Source organism: Alosa pseudoharengus, unplaced genomic scaffold (assembly GCF_046254945.1).
Source record: "Alosa pseudoharengus isolate Yale_2024_CS ecotype anadromous, Long Island Sound unplaced genomic scaffold, YU_APseudo_1.1 YU_APseudo_1.1_scf_8, whole genome shotgun sequence".
Taxonomy (NCBI): Eukaryota; Metazoa; Chordata; class Actinopteri; order Clupeiformes; family Clupeidae; genus Alosa; species Alosa pseudoharengus.
In genome coordinates this window covers 16,555,495-16,583,272 of record NW_027468870.1, presented here as the reverse complement: position 1 = coordinate 16,583,272, position 27,778 = coordinate 16,555,495, and the positions used below count along the sequence as shown (strand labels likewise).

The window sequence follows — 27,778 nt, the reverse complement described above, 5'->3', positions numbered from 1 at the left end:
GGGGGAGTGGAAACCTTGCAGGACCTCACACTCTCACGCGCGGGCCGGTCAGAGGACGAGTTTGGACTGAGCACCTGCGCTGACTTTGCTAAAGATGCAACCGTGATCATGGATCATGGTAGGTATCAGTTTGACCAGATGTTGCCGAGCAACTTGACAAACTTTAGTTCCGCTGAACCAATGCCCGCGCGATCGACCATCAGCCCGCCCTATATGATCTACAAGTCTTCGGTCCACAGCACTGATGTTGCAGAGACAGCGGAAGAAAAACATCACTCAAATCATTGCAACAAGAAGATCAAGACCGAAACGATGACCTCAGAAGTTTGGGGGTACCCGTACAGATATGCCGAGAACCGTAATGCGCCGTATGGACACTATCGACAGACCATGCACCCATATTGTTCTGGCTCACAGCCCGCATTCATATCTAAGTCATATGACTATGGTGGACTAATGGCTCGAGAGAGGGCGACTTCAGAACAGTGGTACGCCAGTGGGATGCTGTCCCGTATGTCTTATCCAACATCTGGATGCGTAAAAAATGATGTTGGGCAGTGGCTGGACATGTCATCGTATTCTGACGGCAGGTAACATAGCTTTTACCACTTTCTCATTTTGAATGAAGATGAGGACCTTACATAATTTATTGCTTGTTAACAAAAGTTTAATTCAGGGAAATGTAATGTAGACAGACTCCATTGAGTGACTCTTCAATCAAAGAGACAGCTCAGGGGTGCAGTTAGTAGCACACAGCACGGTAATGGATAATCAGTCAAGCTTGGTCTGACAGTTTGTATGTCAGTCACACAGTAGACCACCTGTTTAAGCTCTTAAATTGTAACTCAACCGTATTAAATAAATACCAGAGTTTTTGAAAATAAAAAGCATTTAGAGCTTTTAACAGTTATTGAGTTTAGTGGCTCCAGGGCTGAAATATGTAAATAAATGCATGATGGATATCTGAAATAAAGTCACAAGATACCAGAGGTGTACAGCAACACTGGAAAACACTTTTAGCATGACATCATTATGGTAGGCATAAATATTTTTTATTTCTGACAACAAAATCCAGTTGTTGTATAGTTAATGATGACATGTGCAAATGCAGAAGAGAAGTTCAGCATAATAGACATTTCCCCCCAAAACAGTTTAATCAGAATCTGATTTTGCAAATGCTCAGAGCAAACACTGGAGTTACAAGCAAAACAAAGTTGATTTCATATTGATCTCACATTGAACCAGTTAGGATCTTTTTTTGAAGTGAATGTTTTCTATTCAAATATATTATTGATTCATGGGCAGTCTTTGGAGATTGTTGCATCAGTGTTCCATTTTTGCTAGATTCATTGAAACTTCACAAGTACTTTTGTTTTACCCTATATTGTTTTTACTTTTAAAGCAGTTGCACCAATACACAGGTGGACAGAAGTATCATTTTAAAAGGAATTTTTAAATGCATTTTTCCAAACTTCTTTGTTCATAAACACAGCATACCACAACGTGGTTGGACTGTTATGACCTGTGATCTTTTGACTGCGTTTTGAGCAAGGATGACATTTTATGCAACATGTGTTTTAATTTTGGACGTTGGAACTTTTTGGTTTAAAAGAAAGGGAAAATAGCTAAAATGGTGAATTGATACCAGATAATTTGATCATTCATAGGGTCAGAGATGTTGCAGATCATTAGCCAGCATATTAATATGAATTTACACTGTGTGCTTATTTCATTCTTTTGAAATGAATGAATCTCCTGGAGACTAAATTGATGTTGATCATTGTAGTTGTAGTAATAGTGTACCATATATGCTAGAATACAGGAAAGCTGTGTTAGTGGGACATCAGGTTTTGTACATTTGCACATTTGTTTCTACGATGATGCAACTCCCATTGTTAGCTTACACTACAGACCTATTGGCTGGTCCTTCTATTGTGCTGTACTGTGGTCATGAATAGGGCCACAGCATGAGAGTCCTGTCGCTGTTGGGGGGCTGCTTCCCTGTTGACCCTCCCATTCTCTTTTACTCCTCATTGTTGTTCTCATTACAGTAGAACAGAGCTGTGGGATGTGTGTGTGCATGCACATGCATTCATGACTGAGTAAGGAAGAGGGAGAGACATTGTGAACGCTTCAGCCATCTCCGGTTGAAACAGTGATGTGGGGATCACAAAACCTAAATAGTTTACACTCTTGTTCAGATCTACTTTTTGTTACCTGCAGTAGAAGGGGGAGTGTAAATCTTTGCTTTACTGTTGATATTTTACCAGAGCATTTGACACATGCACTTTGTTTCAGTTGAATATTGTGCGCTTAAGTGTGTGCATGGGCATGCATCTTGGCCATGTGCTTGTGGAAGATGGATAGGTGGGTGAATAATGACAGTGGATGGAAAACATCAAACCATTTTTGGTCTGGAGATATCCTCCTGCCTAGACAGTTTTTAAAAATTGTTTCTGATAGTTTGGCCTGATCAGGCTTGGCCTGATTTGAGAATTCTACCCTATGAAATGGCTGTAAATCCTACATACTGCGCATCACTGTTATTCCACTACTCCAAACCCACAGCAGACATTTACACACACACACACACACACACACACACACACACATAAATTATGTGGATATCGGATCTGGATAAGCATCAGGTTATTTTCACTTCATTTATTCATTCCAATGTCAGGAAACTGGCCAGGTCATGGTAACCTTCTTAGGGTCTGCGTACGGTTCAAACAGCAGTGTCTAGAATTAGTCAGGAACTGGCAGAAAAGCAGCCAGAGAGTGGAAGGAGGTGGTGCAGCGTCCTTCTCCTGTTCTCCTGTATTGTACTGACTATTTGCTACGAGTGTGTGGTCAACACAGCATGGCCCCTCTTTAAGCATTAAAGGATTTGCAAGTTGACATTGCCCAAGAGTGTTTTTACTGCTTTAATTATTTTTCGTTCAAAGATCCCAAGCTTGTTGCCAGTATCTTGTTTCCTCTATAATGCCGCCAGTTGGGCAAACAGAAGTGCTACATTTTTATAAAGTCAGAGCTGTTCCTCTGCTCAAACTTTTCTTTCAATGCTTCCAGCTTTCTGGCTTATATTATATTGAGTGGCGAGAGACAGAACATTGGAAGGAGGGAGATTCACACACAAACCTGCCCAGGAAATAAAAACATCAGTTTGAATTACAAAAAGTTACCTTAGATTTAGTCAGTTTCCACTCTCTGGACATAGGATACCGTATATATCACATTTTGTCTCAGTCAGGGGTGAATCTAAAGTATTGTTAATGTCCTTGGTGTTACACCAGATGGTCCATGGCAGGGCAGTTTTATCAGACTGGCTGGATGGATAAGGGTCACTGCTCAAAGGCCCAACCCCCCCATTGCTGTTTTTTTTTTTTTTTTTAATCGAAAGACATGTAACTTAACCACACTATTACCCCACCACCATGCATAGACACTCGCATTGTGCTTGACAAGGAAAAATGTTTTGAATGAATATGTTTTTAATTGGTTATTATTTGTTTTTTTGTGGGTCTTAATGTTCTAGAGGGTCCTCACTAATGGTCAGTTAGCGAGACTTGGTAGTTAGGGAACATTCTTTACTCATTAAAATCACCTCCACTGCAAATTATGCCCTAAATACCTAAGGGATTGTCAGGGACTAAGTGGGATTCAAATTGAGCTGTCAACTCATCTTGTCACCTCTCTCTCTCTCTCTCTCTCTCTCTCTCTCTCTGTCTCTCTCTCTCTCTCTCTCTCTCACTCTCATACACACATGCACACACACACACACACACACATACACACATGCAAAGTTTATATTTAATGTTAATGATCTGAAGCATCAGGTTAAGCACACACACACACACACACACACACACACACACACACACACACACACACACACACACACACACACACACACACATGCAAAGTTTGTATTTAATGTTAACCCTACAGTAAATGTAAAAGTATAAGTGGCATTTCAAATAAAAAATAAGTCGGCATTTAAAAAGCCTAACTTTGCTCCCACTCATTCCAAATATCTTTCCCTCTCAAGTTCAGTTAAAGAAGCACTTGCACAGTATTACAGCCCTGAATCTTTCTGTTCCGTTTTTTGTATGGAAAAAATCCCCTCATGGCCTTATAATGGTTTAAAGGAACACACCAACATTTTGAGTTCCAACCATGAACTGTGCTAGGCCAATGGGGGGTGCATCAGACTGACTTACTACACACACGGCTAGGCTAGGCTAATGGGGGGTGCATCAGACTGACTTACTACACGCACGGCTAGGCTAGGCTAATGGGGGGTGCATCAGACTGACTACACGCACATCAAGGCTAGGCTAATGGGGGGTGCATCAGACTGACTACACGCACGGCTAGGCTAGGCTAATGGGGGGTGCATCAGGCTGACTTACTACACGCACAGAGACAAGAAGGGTATGTATCATATTATCTAACTCTGGGAGAGATGGTGAATGAGCTAATTTACAAAATGTTGATGTGTTCTTTAAACGTAACTCCTCCTTCCTCCTCATTTTGGAAATTGGGATCTACCTGGCCCCACCCCACCTGCTATTTGCTGCTGCAGCTGATATATTAGCTAGCTGACTTACATCTTTATGAAGAATTGTCCCACCATCAGGTAGGCTAGGATTGATTCTGTGATTGACTCTACTCTCATGACGCACATGACTGATGCCTGGATTATCTCTGTCTTATATGGACAGGTAAACATTTTAAAAAAGTGATTTGCACTGGAGGGCGTCTTTAAACTTTGATCACTCGAAAAAATACACATAATCATATTGATAAAGTATTGATGGTAATACACAGGACTGAGCAAGACAAAATTAAACTGCTACTGCATGGTATGGTCATCATCATCTTCATCATATTATTTCTCCCTCTCTCCCTACCTCCACTGTCCGTGTGCTACCATGTACAGCAGGCTCCATGTGTGAGAAAGAGAGAAGGCTGTTTGTATTCTGTGGTTTGATGCTGAAGCAGTCAGAAGTTAATTTTCGTCCTGACACATCATGCTTATCATACAGTATCTCCAACATTCATGTTCATTAAATTAGATTAGGTTTTTGATATCTACTGAGACTGCCTTTTTTTTAATAATCAACATTGGTGAGAGAAATACCTCTTCCTGAGAGGCGCTTAATAAATCTGTCAAAAGTGATTAGGCTACTCCCCAGACTTCATTATTAACTAATCGGAGAAAGTGCATCTAATCAGAGCAGAGAACAGCAACAAACAACGTATACCCCAACTAAATAAATAAAGTGTTAATGTCCATGGCACAGGAAGATGAGTGTGTGTGTGTGTGTGTGTGTGTGTGTGTGTGTGTGTAAGAGAGAGAGAGAGAGAGGAACATATATGTTTACCACTTCTTTATTATACCACTATCTAACCTTGTTACATGATTACACCAATATAACACCTCCATTAACAATATGAATCAACAAAGGTTAAACAATCACATTCAAAGGAAAAAAAAAATATCCATCATGTCACACCATTAAAATTTAAGAATCATTTTGTACATCATCTCCAACATCACACACTTGCCCCTTCAGTCAAGTTATGATACCCATATTCATTTTTAATGCAACTCCCCACCATCCCCTTGAGTTCTATAAGGATATGGATCTATCGAGCCAGCCCCCACCTTTCTTTTCCTGTGGGTTTGCCATATGGGAGAGAGGGAGAAAGAGAGAGAGAGATTATCTATGTTTGTCAGGACCTTTGTCTACATTTGTGACTCACATCTGATACTACACTTGACCAGTATCTGAAAAGCTCTTGGATGAGAATAAAAAAAATATACTGGTGGCTAGGCAGTGACAGCTTCTCTGCCCATGCAAGTGACAGACGAAGTAGGTGAGACAGAGAGATACACTGAAGTCTTAACCCAGACAGATGACGCTGAAGGAAAATTCTGGAATTGTCAGTGAGGTAAAGAAATGGTAAGAGTTTGTTATGCTTTGTAAAGTTTAGACCTTATCTTTTCTGTATCCTTGACTTTTAAAGTTGCGCGTCCTTGATTAATAGTTATGTCTGCACAAAGTGTCTCTCCCTTCGCTGCATCATACACACACACACACACACACACACACAGACTTTCTCTCTGACCTTGATTTCTCACTGGCACAAACACACGTTGATGGTCTTACCCCAATAAACCCTTGCTCATGTCTGCTGATGTTTCATTTTCTTGTTCCTCAGCTTTCTTTCCGAATCTGTCCATGTGTAATGAGAAGCAGTTGTATAGGCCCTCCAATTCATACAAATGCTATATTCTGTGTGAAACCTCAAACAGGAAGTTAATTAACCACTAAGGACTGATTTTGATGTTCAATGTTGACCATCCCAAAATTAATACCAAAACCAATCCCAAATATAATATAATTTGTCCATGCGGTGTGTGTGTGCGCGCCTGTTTCTGTTAGAGTGTGAGTGTTGCTGTATGTGGCAGCCATGGCCTACTGGTTAGCGCTTCGGACTTGTAACTGGAGGGTTGCCGGTTTGAACCCCGACCAGTAGGAACGGCTGAAGTGCCCTTGAGCAAGGCACCTAACCTCTCACTGCTCCCCGAGCGGCAGCCCACTGCGTGGGGATTAGGGTGTGCTTCACCTCACTGTGTGTTCACTGTGTGCTTTCACTAGTTCACGGATTGGGATAAATGCAGAAACCAAATTTCCCTCACGGGATCAAAAGAGTATACTTATACTATACTTATGTGTGTAGCCTACATCTGTGTTTGTAAGAGTGTGAGTGTTACTGTGTGTGTGTGTTTGTGTGTGTGTGTGTGCGCGCGCGTGTGTGCGCGCGCGTGCGTGCGTCTGTTGGTGTGTTTGTTTGCTGGTTTGTTTGTATAGGGTGGTCATCAGTCTGTAGCTCAGTTTCACAGAGTGTATTTTTAGGAGAGGAACATTTCCAAGAGATATACAGTACCTTACATAATGTGTGGATGTACTCCAGTACTGTCAAATAGGACTGTGAAATAGTGAAGAGCTGAAACGTGACATTCTGATTATTAGATCATTATTATCTAGATTAGAAGATTTTCAATTTACTTATAAGCTTCCAACATACCCCAATCTTTAATTCTCACATACTGAAAAACACAAATCTTCCCTCCCTTACAAGGTGTCATTTGACATGAACATGAAGATCTATGCTGCCTTCACAGTCACTAAGATTTGTCTTATATCTTCAATCAGATAATGTACTAATCCCATTCAGCTCCCAATGAGCATCTCTTTGATTTCCAAGAACCCTTGGCCCATAGCTATCATAGTCATATTTACCAGAATATGACACAATGGATTAGGAGGGACTAAATGGCATCTTATACACACACATGCAGTAGCAAACTCACACAGCAACAAACAGACTCATCAGCACAGACTTGCAAAAATATTTTGGGATAGATGTGTTTGTATTAGCTTGAACTATGAACATACTAAATTGAGAAACTGTAATGGGATCGTCTCTTATCAGAAGCAATGTTGATTTAAGAGGTTACAGTGACATTAGTTGGATATGCAGTCCAAGAACATTAGACTACTACAAAGTACATTTATTGCATCACACAAACCAGTGGCATAACATAGCTGTGCTGGGCCCCAGTGCGAGCATTTTCATTGGGCCCCCCCTCCAACACCACCCCCCACCCCGCGACAGTCATTGAAACCCAACTGCATGGCTCTGCTGTTCTCTATGGAGAGTATGGCCAATCCACCCAGTTGTTCTTGTCCCATGCTAGCCTTAGCCTACTCCTTAGGTAGGACTTAGGCTGCACCGGCGGTAGTTACGCTACTGACACAAACTAAGCTTCATAACATAACAATTTCTGCTGTATTAAGTCATTTGTTTTCTTTCTAGTAACCGGATCATTGGATTATCTTCATCTTTGCTACTCGTGTGTGTGTGTTTGAGTGTCTGTGTGTTTCTCTCTCTTTTTCTCTCTCTCTGACTTTGTGTGTGTGTGTGTGTGTGTGTAGGTTTGATGGAGGGCGTGAGCACATGTTTCCCATGGAGTTTTTTTTCCCGCCTCACCGCACCTGTCTCATCTGCTCAGACGAGGCGTCAGGCTGCCATTATGGAGCTCTCACCTGTGGCAGCTGCAAGGTGTTCTTCAAGAGGGCAGCAGAAGGTAAAACTCACACACATATCTCTCTCTCACACACACACACACACACACACACACACACACTGGTAGATTAAACATTGCATTTGCAGTGACGTAGTAGATGATATAGTAACAGCTGACCTGTGATCTCTTGGGTTTACGTGCCTGTCATAGTCAGTATCTGATTCACGCAAAGGGACTTTAATCCCCCATAAATGTGAGCTGATCAAAACAAACACTGGAGGTATACTCATCAAGTAGTTCCTATTGTTCTGGAAGCAGTTAGGCTACCAGGGGTGATGCTTTGTCATCTTGTTAACCTCCAAAGTGAAATAAAGCCTAAATCAACATGAGTGGAACTAACCGGAGTCTCAGAGTAACAGACTAAAATATATATTTATTTTTTTTGTCGTGACTTCCTAAAGTTGCTATGGTGACGTGAGTTCTGCTAGGTAGAAAAGTGAAAGTGCTGTGGAAGAGAGGAGCATGGCGAGGTGGAATAGGAAACTGAGACCTCAGACTAACCTTAGCGCAGTCTTTCATTATTGTGCAAACTGTGTCATTCCTGACAATGATTAGATCCTGCTGATGCTAAGTCAAAGATTAGAGCAACATTATGTAATCATTTGCCTCTTTCCGATGAATGTGTTTTAACAGCAACATATGAGTTCTATCTAAAATTTGCAACATATGAGTTCTATCTAAAATTTGCTCTGGTAGCGCTGTAAATTGCTACATGATTCTAATGGAATTCTATCCCACAATACGACGCTTCACACGCATACCTTGTGTGAATTGGCCTTAAGACTCAGTCATCGGAGGTTGAAATAAGTCCTGCTAATGAGACAAATATGTGTGTTTGTGGGTGCCATTTAGAGGATGCCTTTGTGTGCCTTTATATTAAACACACATAACTGTTCAAATATCTACTGAAAGCTGAACTGAAATCTCTTTATCCCTCTCCTCCTCCTCCTCTCTCCCACAAACCTCTCTACCTGTCTGTCTATCACTGTCAGGTAAACAGAAGTATCTTTGTGCAAGTAGAAATGACTGTACTATCGACAAACTGCGGAGGAAGAACTGTCCATCCTGTCGGCTGAGGAAATGCTTCGAGGCAGGCATGAGCCTGGGAGGTAAAGCACTGTTTAGAATCTCAAGTTTATCCCTGCAAAGGTATACAATGGGTCAGTGTCCATCACTGGCCATCTTAATGTAGTTTTCCTTGAGCTATAAGAGAGATTCGTTGTATCTCTTTTCTACACAGTGCTGAGTTCTTCATACTGAGAACCAAAATCACAAGCAGTGGTTCTAAAGGAGTGATATATTCAGAGCTTGTGCAAAGCAATCATGGAGCTGCAGGTTTTAGCGTACTTTCATTTAGCTTGACCACCAGGATCACAATATTACAGCTCTGCTGTTTTGATGGAGTTAAGAGAGAGAAACTTTGATGCTAGAATTCATGTCAGGAAAAAAAAAACAGGTTCTTGGCAGAAAAAAAGCTCCTGCGATTTTTCTGTTTTCACTCACTTTCACACGATCACACGGCTCTATCTTTCTCTCTATCTCTCTCTCTCTCACACACACACACACACACAAACACACACACACACACACACACACACACACACAAACACACAAACACCACCTCTTTTACTCTTCAAATCTTGATCTCAGTACAATATTAAGTCTGTAAATCAGTTGTGTGGGTGTAAGACCGTATTATTTATGTAGTACTTCACTAGTTCACTAGTGGTCTCTGATGTCCTTCTCATTAGCTGCTTTCAGACCTCATGTCCTCCGCAGTATATGCGGCGCTTTGTCAAACGGAGGTCTGACCCTTCGGGTGATTCAGATATGATGCTAAAATGCTGACATTATGCGGTCACATGTGTGAATGACACCAATGCACATTAACAGAATCTCCGTGTGGTTGAACAGGTTGAACGTGGTTGAACACGCACATGAACAGAATCTCCGCATGTTCTTTGCTTCGTTCAGACACAAGCTCATTTACATAATGTCTGTCGGAAATAGCCTACTTCGAGAGGAGTTGTGTAACAGCCGGCTAAGTTCAGAATTCCAAATGGCCGGTTATGTTGTTCAGATATACGGCCCAACCGCTTGACATCCGCAGAGTATGCGGACTTACACATAGGTCTGAAAGCAGCTATTAATTCATTCCTTTACTCATAGCCCCCCACACAGCCTGCCAGTAATTCACCCCCCCCACACACACACACACACACTCACACAGTGCCAGCCTTAGTCCTCTATTCAATTTTCACCCTCGTCGGTGTGCTGCGAATGGTGTGTTGGTGGAGTGCGGTGGGGATGTCACGGGCAAAAACGACTTCTGCACTAGAAGAGGATAACAGTCCCTGAATGGGGGGTAATTTGGCCACCAGCCACTGGAAGAGGGTGGGGGTAGAGGGTGGTGCACGCGTGTGTGTGGTGGTGGTTGGGGGAAATGCGACGTAATGCTGTAATGTGCTGATTGCCTCTGAAGATCCCCCTGAAAACTCTCCTCTGCCTGGTTCTCCTTTAACTCCCCATAAAAGAGCTCCTTTTCTCTCCCCTCTGCTCCTTTCACTGGGCTTCATAAAAGGCCCAACTAGCTAAAAATGGCGTAGCGTGCCATCTTCCCCTGCTCTCATTCCCGGACCACACCGCTGTTTTTTTCCCTTCTTTTCGGTTCCCCGGCTCCTCCGTCTTTTGCTCCCTAGTGTCTTTATCGCACCTTGTCATGACTGGTGATCTTGTTCCCACTTTTCCTTTCTGTCTTTTCACTGCTCTCGCTCTGGTGTCAGCAAGGCTCTTACTCAGAAATCTGTCAGCAATTTGATGGAAATCATATTATTTTACCACTATATCGGTGCCATAATTACTGTAAACCCATGCAGACCATCATTCAAATAAGGTAGATAATGATGCTTATCACCCGGGAAAAAGAAATACTCTTTTCTGATGGGGTCGCTGGTGGGGTGGCTATTAATTCTGAATAACAGGACACCTATGAAGTAGATCTGCTAAAAAAAGTTTCATCACCGTTCCATATCAATGCTTATGAATGGTAACTATAACAACCATAGTAGGACGACGGTGGAGCCTGGAAGAAGGCTTCACAACTATGGAATCAACTGTAAAAAAGCTACAGTAACTGTCCATGCTATCGCTGTTATAGGGCCAAAGAAAGTTGCACAACAAACTAAAAAAGTTGCTTTTTTTTTAAAACGAAACCACGTGTTTCCATTGTGTTCTATAAAGGCATAACTATTGCCTCTATTGGCAACCGGGTGATAAGCAGGATAACGGTCTTCAAGGTGGACAGGACACCTTGGTGGCCGTTATCCCTTACTTATATCACAGCACTGAAGCATTATAATGACTGCTGCTAGTGTGTGCATTAAATCAGTTTGGGAGCAGCATCTAGTGTGCGCACTATTTGGGAGTCACCAAGGTATATTTTCTTTCTTGTTTCAGACTTGTCTTGTGCACAAATTTGTACACACACACACATACACACACGCACACACAGGTGCATAGAAGCAAAAATGTATAAACACATACACACACACACAACATTGCAATCACCTTTGCTATAGAAATGAGATGTGAAGGATGCTATCTTCATATTGTATTTAATTACTGAGATAAGACACAAAAGGCAACACAATCCTGCTAACTCCTGCTGTGCTTAATGAGTGAAGATGGCACAGGGCAGTGAACAGAATTATGTATATATACTCTTTTGATCCCGTGAGGGAAATTAGCTCTGTTCAAATGCCTCATAGCAACCTGTTGGCCCATACTTGCCAGCGGCTTGGCGAGTTGGTGTCCAAGACGATACTAATGGGCATCGACCCAAGAAACATTCCTAATCAAGCACTCATGTCGCATTCTGTATCGGTATGGTCTGCACAATAGAACTCGCTTTTTGGGTCTTTGTGACTTGATCTGTGTCTCTGTCTCTCTGCTCATATCTGTCTGGCTATCTCAGTCTCTGTCCACATGAGCTTTGTCTTTTTAGTTTTTTCTTGGTAAGCTACACTATACAGTATTCGCTCATCAAGCCAGCACTGGACAAGGATTTCACAGTAAACGTCGTCCGTGTAGTGCATATCCCTTTTGAGCAATGCTCAATGCCTGACTTTGAGCTTCTCGGAGTTTCTGATGGCTTAAATGATGAGATTGACGAAAAGATTTCAGATGGTAAGTGGTCAGTAATTTGTCAGTAATTCCATGCAGGCTGGTCATGGTTAGGCATAAGCTTCATGTGGAATGCATATGTGCCCATTATGGAGTTATTGAGGCATTTTGGTGTTGATTTGTGAGTATGTTAGAATTTGAAATGAAAACACCATTATGCAATGAATTTGTGTGCTGTTGCATTATTTTAAATTTTTATGTTGGTCAAGTTTTGGTCTGTAGTAGCAAAAATGCTTTCTGTGTGAATGTGGATGGAAAAAAACTTTCATCGTGTGTGTGTATGTGCGTGTGCATGTGCGTGCATGTGGGTGCCAGTGAGTGTGTAGTAGCAGATACTACAAGGTCAGAGTGGAGTGGGTAAATGATTGCAGAGATTCCTGTGGGTCACTCTGACATTAGCCGTGAAGAAACCAGTTCACACGGGCAGCCACGCCCTCATAAGGTTAGAGTAGCCAGCATTTGTGTGTGAAGAGAAATTGAATGTAGGAGAGAGACGGAGAGAAAGAGAGAGGGGGAGATCTCTGGTAAAAGCTAATGATCCCAAGGCCATTTGATTGCCGTGTGTACACTGACATTAAGTCAACGTAGGCGGCAGGCGTGCATAAAAAGGTCAGCGCAACCTGACTTCACTGCTGACTAGCTCCCCGCAATCCACCTGTGCAGCAACACTGGCAAAACTTTCTAATCATCTCTCCCTCAGAGCTGATAAAATTGACTGTTTCATTAATTACGGGATATAAATATTATCCGTTGGTAAATCAGACACCCGTGCTGTTTCAACAGTCTTGGTTTGCTAAGCTTCCTCTGATAATTGCTGGATTATGACTTTTGGAGTTTATGATATTGTTTGAAATGACTGAGAAAGCACCTCTTCTCAGAAGAGCTCCTTTGCTTAGAAATCTTATTTAAAGGCTCTTACGTAGTTATTGATTAAGCTTCAGTTTTGATGCTGTTAAGAAAAACACCCCCCCCCCTCTCTCTCTCACACACACACTGAAGATTTGTCAATATGACCCCATATTGTCATATTGTCACACATTTGCCTCACTTAGTGACTTCATCTGAGTGTTACCATAACAACGTCCCTACCCCGTCCACGGGTAAGGTTTTTATCTGCCTAAGATGTGTTTGAAGCATGGTGCTATTTCCTGCTGCTCTTTGTCCCAGCCCCAGTTGGAGCTCTTCTGAGTTTGAAAATTGTGCCCCATTGTTATTAACAGGTAAAAATAACATTTACATACGAGAGGATTAGAAAAGAGAGCCACAGGTGGGGAGATTGTGTGAATGTGTGACTGTACTGAAGGTGTGAGAATGGGGTCAGGGGACAGTTTATTCTCATTTCATATTGTATAAAGTCTCATGGCCGACCATTGCCAGCTAATTGGAATCTCTTGGTCAGAGGAGAGGAGTCATCCCCCCTCCCTCTCTACTCACATTCAACTGGATATAATAATGATAGCCCTCTGACCTTGTATCCCAGTAATCAGATGATGCAAGAGAGAGGGTGAGGGAGAGAGATGGAGAGAGAGAGAGAGAGAGAGAGAGAGAGAGATCTGTTTGCACTATGTGTGCAGTCAGATGTGTGTATGTGTGTGAGTGTGTTTGTTAAATGAGACTGTACACTCAGATGGCATTTACCCAGGGAGTGTAGTGGAAAGCTGAGGGATGAGACCTTATTAATCTCTATTGGAGTTACTATACCATTGTCAGCCTTAGCAGGGGCTTTTAAATCTTGTGTGTGTGTGGGTGGGTGTGGATGTTTGTTTGTGTGTGTGTGTGTGTGTGCGTGTTTGTGCGTGTCTGTGAGTAGTAAGTTATTGAACACGTGCACATTAGGTGACTGGTAGAAGTGGGTGTTATGGCTCACCCATCTGTACAGGCAGGACCACCCACAACAGCCTTTATGTCACCACGAGACCTAGTTAAGTTGTCGCGTTGGTGGGAAAGCTTTACATCTTCACGTTTAAGGCATCTGGCACAGCCCATTGGCGTACTGACATCCGTTCAGCTGACACCTCTTAAAACAGGTCTGCATTTGCAAATTTGCTCCCATTACTTTAAAGTGAGTGGTAGACACTACTATGAATAGATAATGTAATGTTGTCAACTGCGATCAACAGAGAGAGAGAGAGAGTGAGGGAGAGTGTGAGTGTGAGAGAGTGTGTGTGTGAGAGAGAGAGAGGGAGAGTGAGTGTGAGTGTGAGAGAGTGTGTGTGAGAGAGAGAGAGAGAGAGAAAGAGAGAGAATAGCAACATCAGCCTCAGAATTAACCATTAAATCAGGACAGCTGGAACTCCATAGCACCCAACTGGAACAAGGAACTTGCTTACTGATACCCCCACTGAATGAAGAATAGGTTAAAGGCAAAGAGGTAAATTAAAGTTGCTGTTAAGCAAACAGACCAATTAAACATGCTGAAAGGGATCTTAGTACAGTGTCTCAGAGTCCATCCTTATTCCCAGCTTGTACAGATCTGGGACAGTCTCAATGCTATAGGAACTCTATAGGTACAAATACATTCTTAAGTATTAGGTATTTACAGATACATTTTGCATCTAATATTCACCACATAGGTGGGCTATCTGTAAAATACACTAAAACCTTAAACTCATTCAAGTAGCTTGTGTGAGTCTCTGGTCGAAGCCTTGGCAGTGTGATGGTACTATCATATCATCACAGTATCAAGTATTTGCAAAACTCCCAGAACTGCTTTAGACTTGTGAAGAGCAACAGGTTATTTATACATAAGCCCACTTCACTAATATGATCCTCCATGCATTGATCCAGGTTCTGCATTTTATTACTGCATTGCTGCAATTCCTCAGTTCCAGCAGTTGTGCAGCCATTGAGCATCTTGGAAGGGAGGAGGAACTATGTGGCCGTACGCCCGGTCAGGAAATGGCTTGTCTCCCTCGCCCTCCTCTCATTCGTCTAGAGAGAAAATCCGGGCTTTAGAGTCTTCCATCATGCAAACTGTAGATCAGGCATCACATTCAAGCCAATAACCATTTTTGGGCAGTGCTATGGCCAATAGTGCGCCCCTAATCCCATCACCCCAAAACTGATTTTTTTTTTTTTTTTTTAATTTTTGAATGTGTTGAATGGGAGGGGGGATGTTTTGTGCATCTGTTATCAAATGGTGGGATTAGTCCACATTAGTTTGCTGGCACAGTGTATAGCACTGTAATTGTTTGGGCTTAATTTACTGTGCAAGCCTCTGTAACCATGCCACACACACACACACACACACACACACACACACACACACACACACACACACACACACACACACCACACACCACACACTCACACACAACACATGTGTTCAGGCTCAGTGCCATGACAAAGTAAAAGGGAATTGTAGGAATTGTGTTTTGTGCCAGTCTAAAGCACTAGTGCTGTTTTTGTCTAAGTGGGCTGACCTCCAACCTAACCATAAAATAGCTGTGTGTGTGTGTGTGTGAGTGTGTGTGTGTGTGTGTGTGTGTGTGTGTGTGTGTGTGTGTGTGTGTGTGTGAGTGTGTGTGTGTGTGTCTGTGTCTGTGTGTGTTTGTGTGTGTGTGTGTGTGTGTGTGTCTGTGTGTGTGTGTGTGTGTGTGTATTTGTGTGTGTGTGCGTGTGCGTGTGCGTGCGTTTGTGCTGTAGTCTGTAAATAAAAGTGAGGGAAAGAGAGGAAATTTAGATTCATATCAACATTTCACTGAAACGTGAAACGGCTGACAAATCAAACAAAACTGCCGCTTTCTCTGTCCCTCCATCCTAAAAGCCCGCAAGTTGAAGAAGATCGGCCAGCTGAAGGGAGCCGAGGAGGAGGAGGGCGCGGTGGCCCAGGGCCCCGCCGAGGCCCCCCAGGTGGTCTCCCCCAAGCCCGCGCTCTCCTTCCACTCCCAGGCTGTCTTCCTGAACATCCTGCAGACCATCGAGCCCGAAGTGGTCAACGCCGGCCACGACCACAGTCAGCCCGACTCAGCCGCCGCTCTGCTCACCAGCCTTAACGAGCTCGGCGAAAGGCAGCTCGTCAAGGTGGTCAAGTGGGCCAAAGGACTGCCAGGTAAATAGTGCACTCTGACACACACACACACACACACACACACACACATATGGTCACACACAGCACATAAATAGACACACAGAGGAAGGAGAGAGAATGTACACAAACATAGAACTTCTTATATCTCTACCGTATATTTTCGGTTAAATACGTATTTACTGTAAGCCTCACTTTCCTTTTCCAATTTTTTCTGGGATGGTCCATCCTAAAACAAAAAACAAAAAAAAGCTCCTTTGTGTTTTGTCACTGGATGCGGCACATATCTGTTTTCAGTGTTCCATATTCAAACTTGTCATGCAATATGAAGCAGGTAAGAGGATCGTCTAAGAAGAGACGCCATGCCCTGTACCTCACCTTCCGCCTCACCAAACAAAAATGACACAACGCAGAAGCACGCCGTAGAAAATCAACATGAGGAGCACAAGCAAACATGTCTATTGCTCTTGTGGAATAGGCTTAATACAGAGAAAGCACACATTCTGCCCATGTGTATCGCTGTACAGCCAGCCCCTGTGTATAAAAGCCTTATCTTAATACACATATAAGAAATATAATGGCATGTATGTAAGAAATAAAGAAATAAAATGCCATGTATGTTTATGGCAGAAATCAATTGTACAATTCAAGTTTTACCCAGTCATATGTTTTGTGTGTCAGGGTTTCGTAATCTCCACGTGGATGACCAGATGACCATGATCCAGCATGCCTGGATGGGAGTGATGGTCTTTGCCATGGGCTGGAGGTCCTACAAGAACGCCGATGCCCAGATGCTCTTCTTTGCTCCTGACCTCATCTTCAATGAGTGAGTGCAGCTCCTACTCCCCTCGTCTGTGTCTCAGGCATCCGGTGAAATGATGTGTCTGCTCTTAAGTTCTAACTGTGGCCTAGTCTCTGGTGCTCTGTCTCTCTCTCTCTATCTCTCTCTCTCTCTCTCTCTCTCTCTCTCGCTCGCTCGCTCTCTATCTCTCTCTCTCTGATGTTTTCTCTTTTTCTATGTCTTGTCCCGCTTCTTCTCACTCACACACACACACACACACACACACACACTCAAGCACACACATGGACACACAGACAGATGTCCTATGTCTCCTGTAAATAAGTTGCCATGCTCCCACTGCTGCTGTTGGGCCACTGATTCATAATACATGCAGTCTGATGAGGGTGAGTCTCCATCTTTGTGCTTCTTTGTCACTGGCACCGCCTGAGAAGATTGGATTCATTTCTTAGCAGTGCCCTCCCTGGCCTCTACCTCTGAGGGTCCCAAAAGTGACAATCAAATTTCTTCATATTATGCTGGAGAGTAAGGCTTTCTAAAAGAGTATACCACAATATTCTCCTTAAAACCTCACCTTTCTGTCTGTCATAGTTATTTCATTTCAAGAAAAGGACTTCAAGGTTTGTATTGCTATGGTGTGCATTTGTTCATTTAGTTATTTTCTAGTGGAAATTCACACTGTTGTATGCATTGTTTGAGTTGTGTCAGTAACTCTGGCAAAGTATTCATTAATCACATCTAATGGATTTAGCTTTGTCTGTTTCATTGATCATAATTGCCTCATTAACTCTAACTAGCTGTTCAGAAGCAGAGTTAAAGCACAGCACATCTAGATAAGATCACACACATCCACACAAACATACAAATTTGAAAATGTGTTTGTAAACAAATTTCCCGTGTAAAAGAATAATTCTGATGTGGGTGTGAAAAAAAGGTTTGGTTCATAAGCATCAATGATTAGCATACATATCGTATGCGGCCAGGTGTGGTATTTAGTAGCTAGATATGGTTTTTAGAATGATTGCCAAAAGCTTAACAGGTTTACTGCTCTGTTGAATCGACTGGTATCTTGGCATCTTGACCTCTTGAAAAGCTTTGTTAGCTGTAATGGCAGGTCTCCTTGTTTTTGTATCATCAGATATCCTTTAGCAAGTTGATTTACAGTATGTACTAAAAAGGACTCCACAATACAACCAGCTGTTGGCACAAAATAGCAATGTGCTAACTGTGTGAATGGGACATTTATTCTGCCCACTCTGATACAGTGAAGAGGACAGTAGTGATGGGGACGAGACCGCCTATGCCGAGTCCGAGACAAGACCGAGTCTTTGAAGGGTCGAGACCGAGTCGAGACCGAGTCCGTTGGTTTTCAAATACAGTCGAGTCCGAGTCAAGACCGAGTCTTTGAGGAAGCAAGTCCGAGTCGAGACCGAGTCCTTTAGGAGTCGAGACCCGAGTCGAGACCAAGACCATAAAAACATGTCAGTTTTCATATTCATGATTTAAAATCACCCCAATTAATAATCAACAGTTAGGCCCAGGCTTGGAATTTCACCATTTTAGGGGCAAGGCCACTTGGCCTTCAGTTGGGCATATTTGGTGGGGGGCACAAAGGCCACATGTCAGGACACCAAGGCCAAAGTTAACTATACTGTACAGTAGTAGGCTATAACAATAATCAAAGTTGTATTTAGCCTATTCACAGCAGTAGACCTGCATCACTGTATGAAAAATTACAAAAACATGAAACATGACATATTACATAGAACTGTAAATCATCTGATCATCTAATATTTAGATGTCTAGGCTATATTTCATATTTATATTTATTTTATATTTGGCCTGTTATGGAATCATGTATTGAACAATTTAAGCACAGCTCAGCTTTAAGAAACTCAAATAGCCTTGATGCATGCTTAGCATTTTTTGATCATTAAGACTCCTTTCACAAACTTTTACTCAGCTGTATATCCTCTGATTTTAATATTTACCTATATCTAGGCAATATTTGTAACATTTATTTTGTATTTGGCCTGTTATGAAATCATGAAGATTTAAACACATTTTGAAACCTAAAGACCAAAGTTGGAGACATGATCGTAGACCTTGCTGCAGATTACATTTTTAATTTAACCGGAATAGTCTGGAACGGCTTACTGTAAAGGGGACTGCTTTACACCTTTGTGTTCGGTAAGGTCTGCTGTTTATTCTGATATATGGTTTGTCATGTGTTGAACGAAGGGTTCGTGAAGTATTCCACCGAGATGAATGGGTAGGGAGATGGGTGTAGCACCTTATGTAGACGTTATGATTACATTTAATTATATTATTTACTTTTCTCGCGAACCGTTCACCACAGCAGTTAGCGGCTAACATCGTTTAAAAGCACGTGATGTGATACATGTGTCTGTGTGATGAGTAGGCTTAGTGATTGCGAGTATTTCAACTAAGAATGGGTGAATTTGGACGCACTTTCTGTCTTGCCATGCCCTGTAATTTTCTCCACTGTGTAAGACTGAATTAGTTTGCGCTGTGATGCTGAGATTATTTTGACAGGCTATAGGCTGAATAAAAATCGGTATTAAACAGGCTCAAAGCAGAATATTGAAAGAAGGGGGCACCAAGGCCAACACAAGGGGCAAAGACGTGGCCACCGTGAAATTTCATTTTCAATTTTTTTTATATGAACATAAAAAAATGTGTTGGTCTCGAGGACTCGGTCTGAAATTACGAGTCCTTCTCCTCCCACTGTGGTCCGAGACCGAGTCAAGACCGAGTCTTTGAAGGAACAAGTCCGAGTCGAGTCCGAGAAAGCAGAAATCGGTCTCGAGACCGGACTCGAGTACTACATCACTGGAGGACAGTCATTAGCACAGTTGGCTGTGCTAGCAAAGTTTACATGTCTGTTTCACATTTACCTGTCATGCTACTAGAAACAAGCACCACACACCTGACCTTGTTGACGTAACCCTCACTTTATTTATACCATTCCTCATTCTTCTGTATCCTTTCCTCCCATAACCACTCCTCCTCTCTCTCTCTCTCTCTCTCTCTCTCTCCATCCCTCTGTCTCTCTCTGTTGCAGTCGGAGAATGCACATCTCCAGTATGTACGAGCAGTGTGTGCAGATGAAGCACTTCTCCCAGGAGTTTGTGCTCCTGCAGGTGACAGAGGAGGAGTTCCTCTGCATGAAGGCCCTCATACTCTTTAGCATCAGTGAGTCTCTCTCTCAAGCCTGAGCTATAACACTGGATCACACATAAAGTCATTAATGGGAAGCCTGTGTGTAACCATGTTGGTATATCAACCCAGAAGTTCTCCTCTAGCCAAAAAAGTGCATTCAGGCATAAGGACTGTAACTAATGACTAATGACTTCAGTGTTTAATCTGTTAATAGTTAATCATTAAATGTCAGAAAATGCTTAGAAATGTAAATCAGTATTTCCAAAATCCAAAATAATTTCCTCAAATGTCTTGTACTGCCCACATCAAAAAGATATTCTGTTTACTATCATTATTAGTGGACAACTAAGATATTAATGAGTTACTTGGTGCAGCTTTATTTTGAGGCAAAATATCCAATTCCAAGGCCATCTAACCTCCCGTTTTAATAGCCTCTTCCATATGACATAATCCTCAAGCCTGTATAATTTGGTCTGGTTAGACCTAAATATCTATAGATTCTTAGAGATCAGCTATGGCATCTTGCCCTTGTACAGGAACACACAGCACAATTGCTGCTGAGACTGCACAAGAGACAAGAGAGCTCAGACATATGCTCCTCTCACCTAAACAGGGGAGTCATTTCCAAAAGTCTCATACAGCAATTTAACCACTGCTGCCTGCTCCCGTAATGTGTGGAAATGATACAATTTCTCTGTCACTCTTGTGCTGTCTCTTGTTCTCACTCGCTATCCACCTGTCTTTTGGGTTGCAGTTCCAACGGAGGGTCTAAAGACTCAGAGGTATTTTGACGAATTGCGTTTGACCTACATCAATGAGCTGAATCGCTTGATAAGTGACACCAGGACAACTAACTGTGCCCAACGCTTCAGCCAGCTCGCCCAACTTATGGACTCCCTGCAACCGGCATGTCACCTTTTTGACATACTTGACATACATTTTGTTTTGTCTAACCAAACTGCATTGAGTTTTCATCTAACCTGTGCTTAGTAGTGTGTCACTATCCGTACATAACAGCTTGGAAAAGGGAATTTCCTTCCTATTATGCTTATGCATTTTATATACTGTTTTTAGATGTCTTGAGGGCTGACTGTCAAGTGAGTGGTGCACTAAAACAGATGGTGACCACCATTATCTAAAGTGAGGACCATATTCCGGCATTGTTACATGCATTATCTAGCGGGCTGGATGGCTTCAATTAGTAAAGCACCCAATCAACAATTAATTCAGCATTAGGTTATGATAGCCTCATCCAAATGTTGTTCTCTTTTGAAATCTATTGGATTATTTAGATGGTAAGGTGGATGTACAAGTTGATTAACATAAAGATTAGCCTACTTCAAATAACTCTTCAAATACACTTAAGTTGCACTTATGCTGCACTTATGTTGCACTTATGTTGCACTTATGTTGCACTTATGCTATGGCTCTTAAAGGTGCTCTAAGAGATGCTGGGTAACGTCACTTCTGTTGACGTTCAAACAAAACAGAGAGCTAGCTCGCTACTTACTCCCCCTCCCTCCCGTGCTGCTCCCGTGCAATTGAAACTCTCCTAAACGCGCATCTTGTCTGTGATTTGCTGGAACAGTTTTGTTATGTTTTTATGGACTAGGTTTGCCCAGATTGTTTTTGTTGCTGTTTTTGGAGCCTGGGCTGTCCACAGAGATCGCATTTTTTTAACAGTGTATTCAGGACACAGACAGCTAGCGGTTGGTTAGGTGATGTTTGCAGTAAGTGACATAAAATGTTTTAGCATAAAAAACAAATGGCATCGCTTAGAGCACCTTTAAAGGAGAAATCTGGCGAGTTTTCTCAGATCTCTTTTTCTCTAGGTCACCGAGTACTGTCGGTCCATCCATGTACAGTACATGCCCCCAGAGTGTAGCGCTGTAGCTGCCTGGCTGCGTTAGTTGCTGGCTGTAGCCACTCAAGCTAGGTAAAACCGATTGTTTTCTTTTTTTTACCGTACAGGCAGTACACAGTGACCTTAAAGGAAAATTCCGGTTTTTAGTTCCACAATAGCAAATAAGACGGCTGGAAATCATACATTGCGCCGATATATTTGCTTTTAATAATCAACGAACAACACTAACCACTCGGTGAGTTGCACAGTTTTGAAAACAAACGTTAAGGGTTGTTTTAGGACATGTTTGAGTAGCCTACTGCAGTATGCCCATTGCCAGCCACCCTGAGAAGTCAAAGGCGATTCAAAACGAGTCAGAAAAGTCGAGACAGGACCAATCGTCAAAATTTCGGTGTCCACCACTCTAGTTCATCCAAAACAAACCAGAAAAGGGCCTTAAAGTGCTAAAAACCGGAATTTTCCTTTAAGGAATGGAGATCTATGTGAAAACTCGCTGGATTTCTCCTTTAATGGATCCTTTTTGTTTATGCTCTACGCTATGACCTCTCTGTGACCTGCCGTTACTTTGAATGTAATCTAGCTTGCCTGTAAATGACTTGTAAATGAAAAGAATAATTGCCTGGGCAATGTAAGTAATCCCAGAACCCTTGAAAGTACAGGACTTGATTAGAGCACAGGTCAACTTGGTTGGAGTGTGCTAATGGAAATTGGCCAGCAAATTAAACAGGTCGACAGTGAACATGGCTGTAAATGCCCAAGCATTGGGCAAACAATGTTGCATTGTGCAACACTGTGTTCTGATGTGACACAGCGTGTTTGGATGTGCCTCCTGAGTAAATATTGCTCAAATTACATGAAAGTAAACGTGTGCCTAGCTGATTGTGCCAATATTACTTATGTATGACAGTAATGCAGTTTTACAAGAGACCTAGTATTTAGTGAGTTACCGATATCCACATTACAAACCATGCAAAGCCATATAAATACCATCCCACAGTCACTAATAATATAGACGTCATACTTAAGATATACTCTTTGCTTTCTGTTTCTGTTTCTCTTTCTGTCGCTCTTGCAGATTGTCAGGAAGCTTCACCAGTTCACCTTTGACCTATTTGTCAGGGCACAGTCTCTGAACACCAAGGTCAACTTTCCTGAGATGATGGCCGAGATCGTGTCAGTGCAGGTGCCAAAGATCCTGGCCGGCCTGGCCAAGCCGATTCTCTTCCACAAGCCACAGGCGTGTGAGGTCAGCATGTGCTTTTCAGACTCCCGTTGAGTTCTGCTGCCCAGAGAAAGGCATAGGAGCCCAGTGACAAGATACTCTCACACACACAGACATACACACACACACACACACACACACACACACACACACACACACACACACACACACACACACACACACACACACACACACACACATACACACACACACACACACACACACACACACACACACACACACACACACAGCCACACAGGCTCAGTTTTCTTTGCTCCCTTTCTTTCTATTCAGACTTTCTCATCTTCATTGTCCACTATAGCCCCTTTTTCTGGGAAGTGAATATCCTTGGAGAGAAGAAAAAAACTACCCAACAAAATACCCAAGCCCAATTTGATCATTGCAGTAGATGGTCTCCTTAAAAAATGATGGAGGACATTTTCTCACAAGACAAGATAGGTCAGGACAGAACAGTTAGTTTTAAAGGGAAATGAAACCATCAGCAGGACATTAATGTGTGTGTGTGTTTATCTGATGGAGTTTTAGTAGGGGTGTAAAACTACACATATTCTTAATGAACCGTTTAGGTAAAGGACGAGGTTCAATACAGATGTGTAATGAATGTGACAAATTTTGTCTTTAACAGTAATCAACAGTATAGGAACGTCACCTATTACCAACCGTCCCGTATTTCCGTCCTCTTACGTGTATGTAATATTCATTTCTATACAAACCAAGACAGCGGATTCCTAAAGAAACGCAAGCACCCACACCATAAGTGTATCTAAATTAGCTATGTACCAAAAATACATTTTACCGTGACTCGAAGAGCTGTAAACAGTGTTGTAAGGCTGCGTGTACAAATCCGCTTGGAGCTCCCGTGGAATTTTGATTTGCGACGAGAATTCTCCGTCTAACCGTTGATGTGCCGTGAGAAAGGTTAAAAATAGGCACCCACCAGCCCAGCACTAAACTCCGAGCGTGGTAAACAAAATCGGATATTTCAGGCAGTAAAAGCCCCGATAAGAACCAAACTAGATTTTGTTCAAATCTACACACCTATGGCAATTTAAGAAATCCCCACAGAGCTGTGGGGAGATATTTTACACTATACTATAAGTCCAGGATACTTCTCACTCACTTTTACATGCATGTCATTTTCTAGATACTGACTGATGTAAAGAATGTTTTACCACTTCCAACACACTCTCAATCATGGTACAACAAATTTTTACCTGTAACTGCATGATGACATTTGGTGAGCTTTTATGTGTCTTAAACAGATTTATATGTCACATATGAGGAATTTTCAATCTCACTGAAACAAACGAGAAACACAAACAAGTAATTGTTTCATGTCTTGTTATGGAGGGATGTTAAATTATGCATTTGTATACACCTTTTAAACATGTTTAAACCAGTGGGTGGTTTATGTGCACTATATTGTGTATTGTATTTTTTTGTGTGTGTGTTTCTACCACCAGTAGTAGCTGTAGTAGTAGCTTTTTTTTCTTGCTATCCTTCATCATCACCGTTTATTTTTGTTCACATACTGTATTATCAGATTGGTTTTGGTCATCTTTGCACTAGCAATAACTATTGCACGATAGACACACATTTCTTTTTAAATAACCTGATACTATTGAAAATCTCAACAGACTGGATATAGTAAGTTTTGTATAAAGAATATACTGGCAACTAAAAATGATGCTGTTAATCATACATTTAAGTACTAATTGATAATTAATTGTATTCCGTTAGATTGAAATCTTCTTTTAAGTCAGCCTGTTATCTCCTCTTTTACTGTAATGTTCCAATTAGTGCATAAATCTCCAGTCTTTTTGACTCTGAGTTGCTCTCCCTGTCATTCGCATTATTAACAGTCCTCTCCCAAGATGTGCAGAAAGCTACTTTAGTCCTTTGAAGTGTCATCACACAGGAGGGTTCTTGGTAGGGTAAGATCGGCAGAGCTATAGGTATAGAATGGGTTTGTGTGTGCGTGTGTGTGTGTGTGTGTGAGAGAGAGAGGGTGACGAGAGATGACAACTTACACAGAGGAGAGAAGTGAAACGCAGGGCTGTGACTTTATGGTGGCTATGAATACTCTTAACAGTATACAGTGGCACCCAGTTGTGTATACACACTACAGCGACCAGCCATTCTCTGCCTGTCATGATGCTACTGCTTCAAGTCACAGGGATCACCTTAAATCCCAGTAATCATTACTTAAGAAGAACTCACCGCCTCAGATGAATACCATTTATGGTGGAAGAAGGCTTCTAAAGTATGGGTTGATAGACCGAACACACATACATGCCTATACATTTGTAGACTTGCACTGTTATGTACTGTTTAATGCCATCCATTCTTTAATCAGCAATTCAATGAGGCCAAACTAAACACTCAAAATCATAGTTGTGGCCAGAATTGAAATGTAGTCACTTAGTTATGTGAAATGTGGTTTGTTTATTTTTTTGTAAAGATTGCACATACACTATAATTCACAAGTGCACTCTGTACTATTTAACAAACATTTATAATTTAGCAAAAAATATGATTGTAAAAATCAACACGTGCAGCTTGAAAAATGTGAAAAGATGTTGTATATACATTGTCAAGTGACTAGTTAGTCTTCGGCACAACACACTGACACTTGAGAAATCGAACAAAAAGTTTGCGCAGTAATTTGTAAGTTGCCTGTAACTGTAACTGTTAGGGTTCCCACAGGTCATGGAATTTCTGGAATATCATGGACATTTGGAAAGTCTATTCTAGACATGGAAAGTCAGGGAATTTTATAATTTTAGGGGCAAAGTCATGGAATATCATATAATCTTTTTGTAACAGTTTAAAATTTACTTGCCAAAATACATTAATACAACCTAATAATAATTCCACTCAGAATTGGTGTATATCTGATTATTAGCTTTACTGCTTGCTTGAGCAGTTGTGGTTAGTCCAACTTTGTTTATTCAATGTCCATTTATTCATCTCCCACTCTAAAAAAAGTAAAAGATTATTGAAAGCTACACAACTGATAGACTATAGAATCTTTTTGTAACAGTTTAAAATTTACTTGCCAAAATACATTAATACAAATATATTTCCACTCAGAATTGGTGTATTTCTGATTATTAGTTTTACTGCTTGCTTGCGCAGTTGTGGTTAGTCCAACTTTGTTTATTCAATGTCCATTTATTCATCTCCCACTCTAAAACAAGTAAAAGATTTTTGAAAGCTACACAACTGTTCTGAAATCTTTGGTCGGTATATTGTACCCTTCATTGTAGGTTACGGAAATTCAGTTTTAGTTTTGTCAGGGAAAAGTAATGGAATTTTACATTTCTCTTAGTGGGAACCCTGAACTGTGCTTCAAGCTTTAGTTCTGTATAATTGTAAGCAGACAGTCATTTTGCAGTAGGTTCATAACCAAAGTGGACAAACATGCACACAGCACCAGAAAGAGAAGGTCAACCTAAATGTCTATAGCAAGCTAATAAGACACGATACATTGTACACTTTAAGCCACGGTTAAAGTAACAAAAAAAGTTAGGATATTTCCTAGCTACAAGCAATAAGATAATTTTATGTCAAAAATGTTCTCATAAAATGCCTCAGTGCCTCTCTGATAAATGTTCAGTCATGGGAGGCCGTAGGATCAGGTGATTTTCAGTTTTTTGAAGAACATATAATTGCAGACAAAAATTGCTCTAGTAAATATAATTGCAGACAAAACATGCTCTAGTAAATGTCAGATTGTAGATTGGTATTTATTCTCTATAGGCAGTATATATCTGAATATACATTGATTTATTGTATACATCAAAAATAGAAATGGTACATATTAAAATATATGTAACAACAACAAAAAGAATGCACTGTAATTCCATACAATTTGGAACATTTGTACCTGAAAGTAGTTATCAGTAAGGCTTGGTGAGATTTTGTAAAAACTGATGTGGGTTTGCCATTTGTACAGATTAATTTTATTTGGTTTTGTCAGCAACAACAACAACAACAAAACAAAGACTAACGATTAATAGTTTAACATTTTCTGTTGTTACTTAAATGATATATGAAACTGATTAGTATTGCATTTTTACAATGTGACTTCCACACTTTGTATAATTGATGTTTTTGTGTGTTTTTGTGTTCTCCTGTGTTTGCAGTTCTAACATGTTTTGTCCATTGAAACTACATGGAAGGAAATTCTTGCTATACAAATGACATTTCTTATCCAACCTTTGTATGTTTATAGTCTCTCTCTTTGCTCTCTGTGTATGTATGTATTGATTCCACATAGATGTAGTTAAGTTGCATAAAACTGCCAGGTCCCT

The 27,778-nt window shown here is 41.4% G+C and overlaps 1 protein-coding gene across 1 annotated transcript; it reads left to right on the top strand.

Moving 5' to 3' along the window:
• The first annotated feature begins 297 nt into the window (after positions 1–297).
• ar (androgen receptor) lies at positions 298–27,616 on the top strand. Its single transcript, XM_076274896.1, has 9 exons — positions 298–590; positions 8,013–8,164; positions 9,157–9,273; positions 16,113–16,397; positions 17,055–17,199; positions 20,258–20,388; positions 21,110–21,261; positions 23,295–23,465; positions 27,611–27,616. Exons 1-9 carry the CDS (start codon positions 313–315, stop codon positions 27,614–27,616), a joined length of 1,437 nt encoding a protein of 478 aa, XP_076131011.1. The 5' UTR covers positions 298–312.
• Positions 27,617–27,778: the final 162 nt, after the last annotated feature.

Coding starts and splice junctions, on each gene's coding strand:
- ar (XM_076274896.1), top strand. CDS start 313: ATGACCTCAGAAGTTTGGGGGTACCCGTACAGATATGCCGAGAACCGT. Junction 17,200..20,257: donor CCTGACCTCATCTTCAATGA/GTGAGTGCAGCT, acceptor TCTCTGTTGCAG/TCGGAGAATGCACATCTCCA. Junction 21,262..23,294: donor TTATGGACTCCCTGCAACCG/GCATGTCACCTT, acceptor TCGCTCTTGCAG/ATTGTCAGGAAGCTTCACCA.